Genomic DNA, 13,982 nt, shown 5'->3' with positions numbered 1-13,982 from the left:
TGTGGTGAAATGTGTATATATAGGGAGAGGATGTTTATTTTGCAGGCCTCCCCACACCTCCACCCATAAGCACATTCGGTTCAGGGTCCAAAATTACCTAGTTGCACCCCTGCAAATTTCATGTTCTGTTGTTTTAACTGAATTTTAAAACCGCCCTGAAAAAGGATTGGGGTGAAAATGTGAAAAGACATAATATAATAAATGTTTTAAGTAAGCAAATAAAGTAACATTATTCTTGCGTCATTCGCTTTGTAGTTGACAAGAATGCTAATGCCTAGTCCAAATGCCTTTTTTCACCCTCTCTCTTCCACCTTCACAAATCACACGATGCAGACCCCTGGTTCCTCTAGATCAGGATTGTCAACACTGACTGGCTGTGGGTCAAGCATGATCTTTTCCAGCCATGCCTTGAGATGCCAGGGATTGAACCCTATGCAGGCAAACCGGCTCTACTTCCACTGATCCAGGAACTGATTATATATATCCTGTAAATATATTACTGATATGACTATCCCACTAATATTGCTTATTTATATGCTCTTCAACAACAACAACAAAAGATCTCAAAGCAATAAGGAATGAAATGGTTCCCTATCACAAAGGGGTTCAGAATTTTACAGAAACACATAGGAGCAGCAAGAGATGCAATGCTGAACTGAATAAGGGGGATTTTCGCTCGGCCTGCTAAATGGAAGAGTAAAGCCACCCTTGAAAAGGTGGCTTTTTGCCAGGTCAGCAGGAGTGACTGATTCCCTGTCCCAAAAGAGCTCACAGTCCAAAGGAAACACCAGGAGGGGGGCACCAGCTTTAGCCCCTGCGAGGGATGTTATCCTGGGGTTGAATAGGACCAGTTGCTCTGTGCTGCTGAAGAGAAAAGGGGCCTCTTGCCCAGTTAGCAGGGAAGATTCTCAGACTGTAGACCAGAAGAGGGCCTGGCCTGAAGATGGTTCCCTGGCTCATCTAAAAAGAAACCCAAGGGAGGCCCCAGCAACAGGCACAGATGGCGAGGGATGCCGTGCTGGGCAGAACAGAGACAGTTGTTCTCCTCCTGCTAAATATTATAAGGGAACCAGCACTTTGAAAAGTGGTTTGTTGTTGTTGTTTTGCCCAGTTAGCAGCAGTGAATAGCACAGGATGCAGCTTATTTCAGAGGAAGCTGTTTTATACCAGGTCCACCCCATTGGTCCATCTGACTCTATGTTGTCAGCAGCTCTTCAGGTCGTAGACAGGAGTCTTTCCGAGGTGGGCTGGGAGATGCCGCCGCTAGGGATCAGGTCTGAGACCTCCAGTGCTGAGCCATGGCTCCTCCCCAAAATATATGAAGGCAGACTATGGGCCCCTCTAGCCCAGTACTGTCTACTCTGATTGGCAGCAGCTCCCCAGGGTCTGCAACAGAGGTCTTTCCCAGCCCTGCCTGGAGATGTTGCTAGGGATTACAACACCGGTTGACATTAATGACTGGGGGACAGCTGTAACTCAGTGGCTGGCCAAGCGCATGCTTCCACATGCAGATGGTCCAATCCCTGGCATCTATAGTTGTGATGGATCTCCGTCTGCACACCTGGGACAGACCTCAGCAATGACACTTTGGTGAACTGTTGCCAGTCAACAGGAGGGGTTGCTTCTGGGCACTGGCATCTTTACCAGCTTTACTGAAGCTATCTGTGCTCCTGATGAACACAGGGAGCTGTGCCTTCTAACTCAGTCAGATGCTTAATCCATCTGGCTCGGTATTTACACTGATTACAGTAGTGCTCCAGAGTTTCAGGCAGGGGTCCTTCTTGCCCCTACCTGAAGATGGCAGACCTGTGGCCCTCCCTGAAGTTAAAAGGATTTGAGCTAGTCTGACTGGGAAGGTCCTGCCACGGGCCGAGGCCCTGGAGAACACACTGAATAGACTGTACTGGCCAAGATGGACCGATGGTCTGGCCCAATATACCAAAACCTCCCGCTGGAGAATGCTTTCCCCTGGAAAAAGTTGCTCACTGAGGCCAAGAAAGTGCATAAAGAGATTGCAGTCCTTCCTAAAGCTTCCTGGCAGAGATATCACTATCCCTCCGGCCAGCTTGTTCTATGGGTCAGTAGCCAAAGGCAGTAGGGATGTGCATGGAACCGGTTCGGAGGCCCTTTATGGGCCTCCGAACCGGCTCGAAAGGCGGCCAGTTCTGCTGGTTCGATGGCAGGGGTGTGTGCTGCTTTAAGAGTGGGGGAGGGTGCACTTACCCCTCCCTCCGCTCTTCCCCCGCTGGCGTTCCTTTTCTCCAAAGTTAATCGGGGTGGCACTGTACTTCCCTGCTGCCCAGTTGACTGGATACAACTGGCTGCTGGCTGCAGCAGGAGAGGTCGCGTAGCCCTGGACCTTCCTGGCTGGCAGGATGACCTCCTCCTGAGTAGGCCCATTGGGAAGAGTAGGCCCAAGCAGCCAGCTGAGCCCTCAGAATCTGGTGCTGGAGTTTGGTCCTAGGATGGTGTCACCTCTGTTTCTAGGGTCCTGGGGAGATGGAGAGGGTTCTGGGGACAGGATCTCTTTCCTGGGGCACCAAATTCCCAGGGCTCAAGGAATTCTCCAAGTGGGTTACTGGAGGGATGACAGGCTCTGGCTGCTCGAGGTCTGTTGGATGATGAAATAGAGAGACTCTTACTGGGGCTGGGGTCTTGACTGGGACGTCCTCATTCTCCTCTTCCTCTGAGATTATCTCCTCAAAGTCAGTCTGGGTGGGTCCCATAAGAAATCACTTTGCCAAGGGCTAGTACTCAATCTTGGCCAAACGTCCCTCACAAAGAGAAAAGCCATTTCAGCCAATGTAATGTGTTGGGCTGGCACACTCATTCTCAGGTGAGTTGTCTCGCGAGCTTACAAGGGAAGATGCTCCTTGCTCCATCCCAATGCCTGTAGATTCCCCTACATCTCATCGGCAGACTTTCCCCATGTCTTCTGACATCTGCACCCTGACCAGGAATGAAACAGGCAGAGAGATGTAGTGACTGGCAGGAGGAGACTTTATTGTCTAGAAAACATACAAATGATGAAGAAGAAGGGGATATGAAAAAGGGTTATACAATCATAAATCAGGAGGAAAAGTGCTTCTGAAGTTTTCCTCCACAACGTGGAATGGGTTCTGAAGGCAACAAAGATGGTGCAGGGTCCAGAAACCAAGTCCTAGGAGGTGGTGGATATCTGCTGGTTTCACCATGTCCATCAATTCTCTGGCTTACTTTCTGAGATCGCCACTTGAGAAACCCACACCAGCTTTAGACATCCCTGCAAGAAAAAGAAAGACAGCCATGGAAGGGGTCGGCTTCTCCGCACCATCCGCGAGCAACGCCCGGGCATATCCGCCAGTTTCGGCCAGCCAACATCATCCCCAGCTTCCACCTGTCAACTTCCACATAGCTTCAACCGCTTCAATCCACCGGTTATCCTTTCACACTTCACTATACACTAACATTCACCTCGACCACATTCACAACCACGCACACAGACATTCGCATGCCAGGGCAGCCTGTGAGGGACACCACCGACATCTATTCACTCCCTTTCGGTCACCATCCATTCACATACACTCCCCAGCTTCGATCCACAAGTATCCACTAGCTTCTGGAGACGGGCTTCAACAGGGGGACTTCCACCAGCTTTCATTTGCAAACATCCACCAGCTTCTTCCGCCTTGCGACAGAATCCAGCGGCTTCTGAATACGGACGGCCACAGGCTTCCGTACCCCAAACATCCACCAGCTTCCGCCGGGTCCACTCAGCTGGCGTCCACCAGCTTCAAGCCGCTGGCATCAGCAGGCTTTACGTGCAGACTCGCCTCCAGCCTTCCGTGCAAGTTAAGAGAACTTGGCATGACCCACTCCCGTCTGTGTAGAGATCACTTGCTTCCACTGCTGCCAAATCATCTCCTCCAACCTGGGGTCAGTCAGGCTTTGTCTGCATGCTCACCGCTCTCTTCCTGGAAGGGAAACAATTGAGAACTGTCATGGATATTTGGAATAAATCCATGCCATCTTTCCTTTATTTTATTTTGATTCAGCTAGGCCTAGAGATGATGACCTTCTGTAAGGTAAAGGTAAAGTGTGCTGTCAAGTTGATTTTGCCTTATTATTAAATATTATTATTTCACATTATTATTATCCTGGCGCCCATAAAGTCCTGTGGTTTTCTTTGGTAGAATACAGGGGGGGTTTACCATTGCCTCCTCCTGCACAGTATGAGATGATGCCTTTCAGCATCTTCCTATATCACTGCTGCCTGATATAGTACCAGCGAGGATTTGAACCGGCAACCTTCTGCTTGCTAGTCAAGCATTTCTCCACCGCACCATTAGGTGGTGATGACCTTCTGTAGGTAACCCTTTTTACCTACAACTTTTGCTCCTGCAACGGAGTGTCTTTCAAAGATGCTTATGTGAACTAATTGCTTCACAGGATGTTTTAGGAACTAATTTGCTCTTGCTTCCCAAACGGGCGATGGTAGGTACTGAAAAGATCTGGGGCTCAGGGCCATAGCCTCCCCCCCCATTTTGATAATTAAACCTTTAAATGTTCTTTAAAGGAATCCAACAATCTCTTCCCCACTAATCTGTTTCACAGTTAAAATCAGGATTTTACCTCACAATTGAGAGCCGGTGTGATGTGGTGTGGTGGTTAAGAGTGTTAAGTCTAGGATTGGGAAGACCTGGATTCAAGTCCTTTTCTACTCAGCCGTGAAGCTCACTATGTGACCTTAGGCCAGACACCGAGGCGTAGTGTGAAGTAGGGATGTGCACGGAACCAGCGGGGGCCGGTTCGATGGCCGGGGTGGTGGTGCAGCTTTAAGGGCAGGAGAGGATGCACTCCCCCACCGGTGCTTGGTTCCTTAAACATCCCCCAGGGCTGCAGTATATCTCCCTGCCGCCCCCTTCACTACATTTACCAGAAGTACCCGGAAGTAGTGGATGCGCCTGTGCACGTTGAGCCATTTGGGGGGCATTTTCTTTTAAAACAAAAAAACTATGCAAAATTTTGAATACTTTTTGTTAAAAAGCAGTATATAAATATCCTCTCTAATAAAACGCTTGGTGTCCGTCCGTGGACGGACACCAAGCGTGCGTTCGTGCCTGGCCTGTTCTGGGCATGCCCAGAACAGGGCAAGGGAGGCACGAACGGCAGGACCCGGCGGCCATGTTGGGGCCGGGAGAAGGAGAAGTGGCCGCCGCCTACGCCAGGAAGAGAGCGCGGGAGAGGCGGCGGCGCAGCCGTGGCCACGGCCAGAGGTGGCGGTGGCCGCGACGGGGCAACTGGCGGCGGGAGTGCGGGTGAGGCGGCGGCGGGGCCAGAAGCGGCCGCCGCAAATAAAGGAGAGAGGCGCCGGGGGAAGAGGCGGCGGGGAAGCTGGCCGAGGTGGCGGCGGAGCCGCCGCCGAGGCCTGGCGCCGCCAGTAAAGCCGGGCGGGGGGGGAAACCTTGGGGCCCGATCCCACCATTCCCGTCCCCCCGCCAAATTACTAAGGGCCAAATTGGCCCTGAAAAATGCCGCCGCCGAACCGCCCTCCCAGCTGCCCGATCCCACCATTTGTACAGGAAAGAGGAGCTCGCTAGCAGAGCTCCTCTTTCTGCAAAGGCTCTTCTCAAACTGGCGCTTTGAGCGGAAAGGGCGTCCTTTCCGCTCAAAGCGCCAGTTTGAGAAGAGCCTTTGCAGAAAGAGGAGCTCTGCTGGCGAGCTCCTCTTTCCTGTACAAATGGTGGGATCGGGCAGCTGGGAGGGTGGTTCGGCGGCGGGGGCCGAAAGCATTACTAGCGCCGTTTTTCAATGGGCTAAAATTCACTTGTTTATAATAATAAGCCAAAGGCACATATATACATACCAAACAAGAACACATACCAGATTAGAGCCAGTATATTAAGGATCTACTATCTTCATTAGCAATCCCTGCTGGTACGTTTCCCAGACTATGGGAAACACCTATATCGGGCAGCAGCGATATAGGAAGATGCTGAAAGGTATCATCGCATTCTGTGAGGGATATGGCAATGGTAAACCCCTCCTGTATTCTACCAAAGACAACCACAGGGCTCTGTAGGCGCCAGGAGTCGACACCGACTCAACGGCACACTTTACTTTACCTTTATCCTCAACCCCCACCTCAACAGTCACCACGATAAACCAAAAGGCAGAAATAAAAACCAAAAAACAGAGCATATCTTCTCTTCTTCTTTTTGGAACTTTCAATACTTTTATATTAACTAATTTACTCATAAGAAAATATTGGGGAGTTTCTTACGTGTTTGTTCTATAACAGCTTTGGTTTATGCCTATTGGTACTTTGTTGTGCTGTTGTGAAAATAATCTGGAGCAGATAAGAAGAGCGTTAACCCAGGATACGCAACCCCCAATGCTCAGAAATCATAGGGTGTTTTTTTTTAAAAAAAAAGACCAAACCATACACACAACAAGAGTGCTTGTTCTCTCTCACTCACTCTCTCTCTCACTCACTAATTCACGGTCTCTGTGAAGCTGAAGGTTTGTGACAGGAGGGTTACTCTTGTTAAAAACAGTTGGGAGCCCCTGGTCTAAGTTATAGTGCCTAGATATGCTGTAGTAGATGCTATATAAGTAAACTAATCTTTTGATAAGAGTTTCTCTCTCCAATCTTTCTCTTAATGTGCGGTGTAATGTCTATATTGGAGCCTTGCAAGCCACAGTTTCCTGTCCTGATATAGTTTACAGTTAGTTTAAATATTGGGGTGTGAACAGTTATCCACCAGAGTCAACCATGACAGAACTACAGTGTCAAGATCGGTTTATTGAAGGCAATTCTGCCTCAGCCCACCAGGAAACAGATGACGCTCCCCATTGGCAAGTTCTTGTGATGTACAAGTTCTTGGGGCGTCAGGGACCTGTCCTCACCTTGAAATCTTGCAGTAGTTTAAATCCAGAACTCCACAGGCCAGTGAACCCTCCTGTATGTCCTGCTGGTCCCATCTCGCCATTCCTTTTCCTTGGCCCCAGCTTCTTCTGCCCATCCGTCCTCCTTCGGGGACTCTTCTCGCCTCCATTCCCTCCTTGGCATTGGCAGTTGCAGGCTCCACCGCTAGCTCAACTGTTTGTGCTTCATGCTGCCCATGTCCCTTTGTGACATCACAAGCAGGCAGCAGCCAATGGGGAGGCATCACTGTACTCCTCTTGGCTGCCTCACCTCTCAAAGAGTGAATTCATTCATTATATATGTCGTCTGCTTTATATATGTTGTCTGCTTTCAATTAAAAACCCATCCAAGCATACCATTAGGGTTGCCAGCCTTGACTGAAGCTATTCCTGGAGATTATTTCCCCCAGTATTTTGTGCAAAACCAAAGCACCGAAATCTTCAGGAATGCTTTCTAGAGTCACCTGGAGTCGATTGAGGTCGATCTGGCTGACAACCCCAACATTCGCATATAAATGTGTCCACAGGGCTGGGGCCACCAGTCCACCAACCCTGCTTCCTCTTTTCAAGTCTGTGTGCACACTGTATTGCTTCCAATATGGCCACTTAAATGTTCAAAGCACGCTTTAGGCCTTCCCACTGCACACAAGTGCGTCCTTTGTTTAGGACGCACTTAAAATAGGATGCAGATAAAAATAGTGTGAGGTACTCCAAGTAGGGTTGCCAACTCTGACTTAAGCTATTCATAGAAAGATATTCTTTCCAGTATTTCTCACGGTTACCAAGTTATTAAATCTCCAAGATCTCTTTCAATAGCTACTTATTGATACAGATTCCTGGAACTCCAGGCCAATCCTAGAGGGTTGGCAACCTTAAGCGTGATAAGTATCTATGAAAAAACCCTCCATTTGTTGCCTTAGGGTGGCTACATTGTCCAGAAATGAGGATTCTGGGACAGCAGGTGGCAGCATCTGGGCAGGAGGCCTCACCACTTGCCCAAACTTTTTTAAAAATAGCATTATTTCAAATGGATTGTTTTTTAGTTCAGCCTTCTCAGGACTAGCACATTGGTTAGACTTCCACAAGGAAGCTTAGGCTTACCAGAGAGGAATCGTGTTTGTTCATGTACTGGAGAGCTGGCATAAATTCCATAGCAACACAATTGCTCAGTTTAACCGTAGGAGGCCCCAAGGCCTGTTACAGAGAAGTGATGCTTTTCTTCCTGACAGATAACACCATTTTGAGCAAAGTTTTAATAATAAATAAAATAATAAAATGTATTTGTTAGCTGCCCCATAACAAATTGTTCCCTGGGCAGCTTACAAAAACAACATTAAAACATCCAATAAAACACATCAAATCACAACACACACAAAATACAATACAAAACAATGTTAAAACTTGTTTTTTAAAAGATCAATTTTAAAAAGCCTGAGTGAACAAAAAGGTCTTCACCTGGTTTCTAAAAGAACAAAGTGATGGTAAAGGTAAAGTGTGCTGTCAAGTCGATTTTGACTCCAGGTGCTCACAGAGCCCTGTGGTTCTCTTTGGTAGAATACAGGAGGAGTTTACCATTGCCTCCTCCTCCGCAGTATGAGACGATGCCTTTCAGCATCTTCCTATATCGCTGCTGCCCGATATAAATGTTTCCCATAATCTGGGAAACATACCAGTGGAGATTTGAACCGGCAACCTTCTGCTTGTTCGTGAAGCATTTCCCTGTTGCGCGCAAACCTCCCTGGGGAGGCTGTTCCACGCGGATCAACAAAAAGGCCTCCTCCCTAGTAGCCACCCACCTCACTTTATTTGGCTGGGGAACTCAGAGCGGTTTTATGGAAAAGCAGGCTGAAAATGTCATAAGTAAAACATTGCTGTGTAACCCTGGATGAAAAGAAAGGAGAACTCCCAACATTTTTATTTTTACTCTAAAATCAGTTGTGAGGTAACAGGCACTCCAAATTTAATCAGAAATGAAGCATGGGGTGAGGCAAGACACAGCACCATTTCCTTGAGCTAAACTGCTCTCCATCGATATCTCTCACTCTCATAAAGCTGCTGTTGCAGCAGGAAAACCTGCTTTGGGGTAAACCACAATTTGGGGGGGGGGGGCGGGGAATGATAGATGAGGAAAAATGGCCTTGGGGGGAGAGCTACCTACCCCCACAGCCTGCAGTGAGCTATTTTCAACAATAGGTTGGTTTGAGACTGCATTTTGCAGACACACCAACTGCATTTCCTTGAGGGCAGATTAAATAACTTCAGATGTAGACTAGAGAATCAGGATGCTTCCAGGAAGTCCAGAAGGGCACGAAGACAGGGCTGCTCAACACCAGCCCTCCTGCAGATGCTGGCCTACAACTCCCATAATCCTTGGCTATTGGCCACTGTGACTGGGAATTATGGGAGTTGTAGTCCAAAAACAGCTGGGGGCCCAAAGTTGAGCAGGCCTGATTTATTTTATTTTATTTTATTACATTTTATATACCACTCTTCCTCCAAGGAGCCCAGAGCGGTGTACTACATACTTCAGTTTCTCCTCACAACAGCCCTGTGAAGTAGGTTAGGCTGAGAGAGAAGTGACTGGCCCAGAGTCATCCAGCAAGTCTCATGGCTGAATGGGGATTTGAACTCGGATCCCTCCGGTCCTAGTCCAGCACACTTACCACTACACCACGCTGGCTCTCCTGCTGCTGCCCTCAGCAACTGGTATGCAATGTGGCATACTGCTGAGGCCCCCCCCCCACTCCCCGCCATCATTGCAATATATTAATATATATTTCTGGAAGTTTGGGATACGATCCTTGCTTTCTCTGGTTAAAACAAACAAACCACCTTTTCTTGTCTGACCTATTCTACTACAAACACAGCATGTATTATTTTCACCTTATTGCAGGGTTTTCCATCGGAGCGGAGGTGCTTTGAAGCCTCAGAGGATATACAGACAGGGGTGCCATTAGGCTCAGACCTGGGGGCACAGGTCCATGTGCCCACTCTCCTAGAGGGCTCCATGATTTTCCCCAAAGGGAAAAGAGAGTCCATTTTGTATTTCTATAATGGCTTGGCCTAGAGTTCTGAAATTTAGCACAGATGTAGGACAGGTTAGCAGGACTCTGTGTGTTCATTTTGAAGCTGATTGGCCAATCTGTTGATTTTTAACGGTTTTGTTAATTTAAAAAAAAAAACTTCAAAAAACTTCAGAAAATTACCAGAACATCTGGAAGTGAAGGGCTTCACCACCCTGGACCATCATTCCACACCTATGTGATTTTGCCTTTTGCCTTAATAAAAAAGTGCAATTTTGCCCAACGTTTTACATTTCCAGAATGACTGGACTTGAGAGTTCAGAAATTGGGCATACATGTAGCCCAAGATGGCAGGACTCTTGTATTTTTATTTCGAGGCCAATCTTGTGATTTTTAATGATTTTTCCTACTACTACAGTAAAGCTGCGAGAAAGAGTTCTTCTCTATCCATAGAGTACTTTCACCTAGTGAAAGAGGAACTAACTCTTCTGTCTCTAGGTTCACAGTAACTTTGATGTTTTCTCTGCTGGTTCAGTCGTCATATGGAATCTCGGTTAAAGCCAGGCTCCATGTGACCTCCCTCAGCCTTGAGAACATATGCTCCCTGCCTCCCATCACTGCATGAGCATCTACTTCCTATCTAGGTTAAAATAAGCTGAGATTGGTCATGTTGACTGAACCGACCAATCTCGGCTTATTTTAACCTAGATGGGACATAAACACTCACATAGGGATGGAAGTGGGGAGCACCTGTTCTCGAGACCCGGGGACTTGCGTGGAGCCTGACTCTTAACAGAGGTTATGCATGACATCTGAAGCAGCCCAATATGTTTGGTTTCTCTTTTTCCACTTACAAGGTTCTTTCTTTATTTCAGCAGATGATGAGTGGGAGAGTGAAAACGAAGGAACTTCATTTGAGATGCCGTTGGAAAGAATCACACCTCGGGACCCAGAAGAAAACTTTGGGAATCCAGATGGACCAAGGTGGGAGGAGAGAAGCCAAATCGATAAGCGAAAGAGTAAATCTATGCTTTGTCAGAGTGGTGACTCCGACGAAATTGCAGTCCAGCAAAGGATATATGCTGGAAAGAGGAGGCATGTGTGCAATATGTGTGGGAAAGCCTTTACACAGAAATCAAATCTAAATAGACACCAGAGAACCCACATGGGAGAAAAAAAGTTCCATTGCTTTAAATGTGGGAAAAGCTTTAACTGGGAAACTAGCTTTATTAGACACCAGAGATTCCACACCGGTGAGAAGCCTTATCCGTGCACAGACTGTGGGAAGAGCTTTAGTCGGAGTGCAAACCTTATCATCCATCAGAGAATTCACACAGGAGAGAAACCACATCAGTGCATAGACTGTGGACAAAGCTTTAGTCAAATCTCCAATCTTGTTAGACACCACAGAGTCCACACAGGAGAGAAGCCGTATAAATGTTTGGAGTGTGGAAAGAGTTTCACTCAGAAATCCAACCTTATCAAACATCAGAGTGTCCACTTGAGCGACAAACCATATAGGCGCTCAGTGTATGGGAAAAGATTCAGTCAGAGGCCAGGCCGCAATAGACTTGAGAAAATCCACCTGGGAGAAAATCCATGTAAATGCTTTAAATGTGGGAAGATCTTTTCCCGAAAAGGGAACCTTCTTCGACATCAGAGCATCCACACGAAAGATAAACCACATAAATGCTCAGAATGTGGGAAAAGATTCAACCAGAGGACAAACCTTAATGCTCACCAGAGGATCCATACAGGAGAGAAACCTTATAAGTGTCCAGACTGTGGGAAAAGCTTTAGGTGGCGGGCGCACCTGATCATACACAAAAGATTGCACACAGGGGAGAAACCGCACAAATGCACTGACTGCGGGCAGAGCTTTAGCCAGAGATCTAATCTTGTGAGGCACCAGAGAATCCACACAGGAGAGAAACCATACAAATGCTCAGACTGTGAGAAGAGCTTTGGTCAAAAATCAAACCTCATTAAACATCAGAGGATTCACACAGGAGATAATACATTCAATCAGAGACCAAACCGTATTAGGCACGAGCGAATTCTCACTGGAGAAAACCCATATAAATGTTTCAGGTGTGGGAAAATATTTTCCCGGAGAGGGAATCTTCTTCGACATCAGAGCATCCACACCAGAGAGAAGCCGCACAAGTGCTCAGATTGTGGGAAAAGGTTCAATCAGAGAACAAACCTCATCAGCCATCAGAGAATTCACACAGGTGAGAAACCTTTCAAATGTTTGGACTGCGGAAAGAGCTTCCGTCAGAGTCCGCACCTTATTAAACATCAGAAGATCCATGCAGAAGAGAAGACATCACACATAAGTTTGGATTATGGGGAAAGGATCAGTCAGGGGTTGAACTGTAGTAGACGCGAAAGAATTCACATGGGAGAAAACCCATATGAATGCCCTAAGTGTGGGAAAATCTTTAACTGGAGATCAAACTTTATCAGGCATCAGAAGATCCATGCTAGTGAGGAGCTGCTTAAATGCTCAGCCTGTGGAAAGAGATTCAATCGGAGAAAAAACCTCATTGCCCACCAGAGAATCCACATGAGAGAGAAACCCTACAAATGTACAGACTGTGGGCAAAGCTTCACATGGGAAGCACACCTTGTCATCCATCAAAGAATCCACACAGGAGAGAAGCCTCATACATGCACAGAGTGTGGCCAGAGCTTCAGTCAGAGATCCAACCTTATCAGACATCAGAGAGTTCACACAGGCGAAAAGCCCTACCAGTGCTTGGACTGTGGTCAGAGTTTCAGTCAAAGAACACACTTGGTTGTACACCAGAGAATCCACACAGGGGAGAAACCACACAGGTGCTCTGAGTGCGGGCAAGGCTTCAGTCAAAGGGCACATCTTATTGTGCACCAGAGAATCCACACAGGAGAGAAGCCACACAGGTGCACAGACTGTGGGCAAGGCTTCTGCCAGAGATCCAACCTGATTAGGCATCAGAGAACCCATGCTTGTGAGAAGCAAAAATAAGAGGTGTTGATTTTGGAGGGAAACATTCCTTTGTCACTCATCCCATCTCTCCATCAGCCAAAGATATGTGGTGGGAAGAACTATGAAAGTTTGTACTGTGAGGAAAGCTCAGTTGAATGTAAAGCTTTCTCCTATGAAACGACTTACTGAAGACAGGACCCAAACTATGTGTCCACTACCAGCAGTCAGAGAGAGTGTCCTTGGTGCATACTCTAGGCCAAGGGTGGGCAGACTTAAGGCTTCCGGGAACCTTTTTTTTGGGGGGGGGGGGCAGAACCCTGAGAACTACCATCATGAAATAGTGGCTTTGAGGAGGCAGAAGCAGTCACAAAATGGCAGCTTATACAAAAGCTTACACTGACAGGATTTTAACATCCAAACTGGTGAATTCCAGGGGACCTTTGGAGGCGAGCAAGAGAGACTCTTTTCTGTTGGTGGGGAGAAACTGGAGATAACGTAAAAGCAACCCTGAGTACCCAAAGAAAAAAAGATGGATGCCCGACCATGCCTCCACACAGCCAGCCAAACAGATTGTCAGTATTGTCTAGAAGGGAAGAGAAGCAGGCCCAAAGGCCTGGAGAGCTACTTCAGACAAACCCGGGAGCTACCAACAGCTCCTGAACTACCGAATGCCCGCACTTCTGTAGGCTAGGCCTGGAATGCTCCAAGTTGGAATCCTTAATTCTGCCCTCTCTGTTGGCTTCCTCATCTTCAGTTCAAGCTTCTAGAACTTGCTCTTTGCTCTATTGGCACTCGAGTCCTAGTAAAGCCTAAGATTTCCATCTCCTGCCTCCATCATTTCCTATCCCTGGAATGTCCTGTCCCTGATGTCCAGGTCTCCCCTATGTTCTTGCAGCTTCTCAAAACTGGGCTTCTCCATTCCCTTTACCCCTCCTTGCAATTCCCCACTAACATGTCCTTCCTTTCCTAGACTGTAAGCCTGTGGGCAGGGCTTTTCTTCTCCTTGACTCAATGTACACAGCACCTAGCACATGTAGGCGCTTTATAAATCACAACAATAAACACATTTTAAATGCTTAGAA

General features: G+C 47.5%; 1 protein-coding gene and 1 long non-coding RNA gene across 5 annotated transcripts in view; one reads left to right on the top strand and one right to left on the bottom strand.

The window, feature by feature from the left end:
- Positions 1 to 13,982, top strand: part of LOC128342582 (zinc finger protein 420-like) — a 23,891-nt gene extending 9,909 nt beyond the window's left edge. For 3 of the 4 annotated variants that reach the window (XM_053290010.1, XM_053290011.1, XM_053290012.1), the window contains one exon: positions 10,805 to 13,982. In XM_053290010.1, coding sequence (XP_053145985.1) covers positions 10,805 to 12,939 — 2,135 coding nt within the window. In that variant the 3' untranslated portion in view covers positions 12,940 to 13,982. The remainder of the gene's footprint in view (positions 1 to 10,804) is intronic. The other variant, XM_053290013.1, reaches the window with a different exon arrangement.
- LOC128342710 (uncharacterized) lies at positions 2,983 to 7,097 on the bottom strand. Its single transcript, XR_008315112.1, has 3 exons — positions 6,889 to 7,097; positions 3,721 to 3,953; positions 2,983 to 3,262 (listed from the first exon to the last, which is right to left on the bottom strand). It is a non-coding gene; the product is annotated as an uncharacterized LOC128342710 (long non-coding RNA).

The sequence above is a fragment of the Hemicordylus capensis genome, chromosome 2 (assembly GCF_027244095.1).
Source record: "Hemicordylus capensis ecotype Gifberg chromosome 2, rHemCap1.1.pri, whole genome shotgun sequence".
NCBI classification, from domain to species: domain Eukaryota; kingdom Metazoa; phylum Chordata; class Lepidosauria; order Squamata; family Cordylidae; genus Hemicordylus; species Hemicordylus capensis.
The sequence above is the reverse complement of the archived record's forward strand: the minus strand, read 5'-3'. Positions and strand labels throughout refer to the sequence as shown.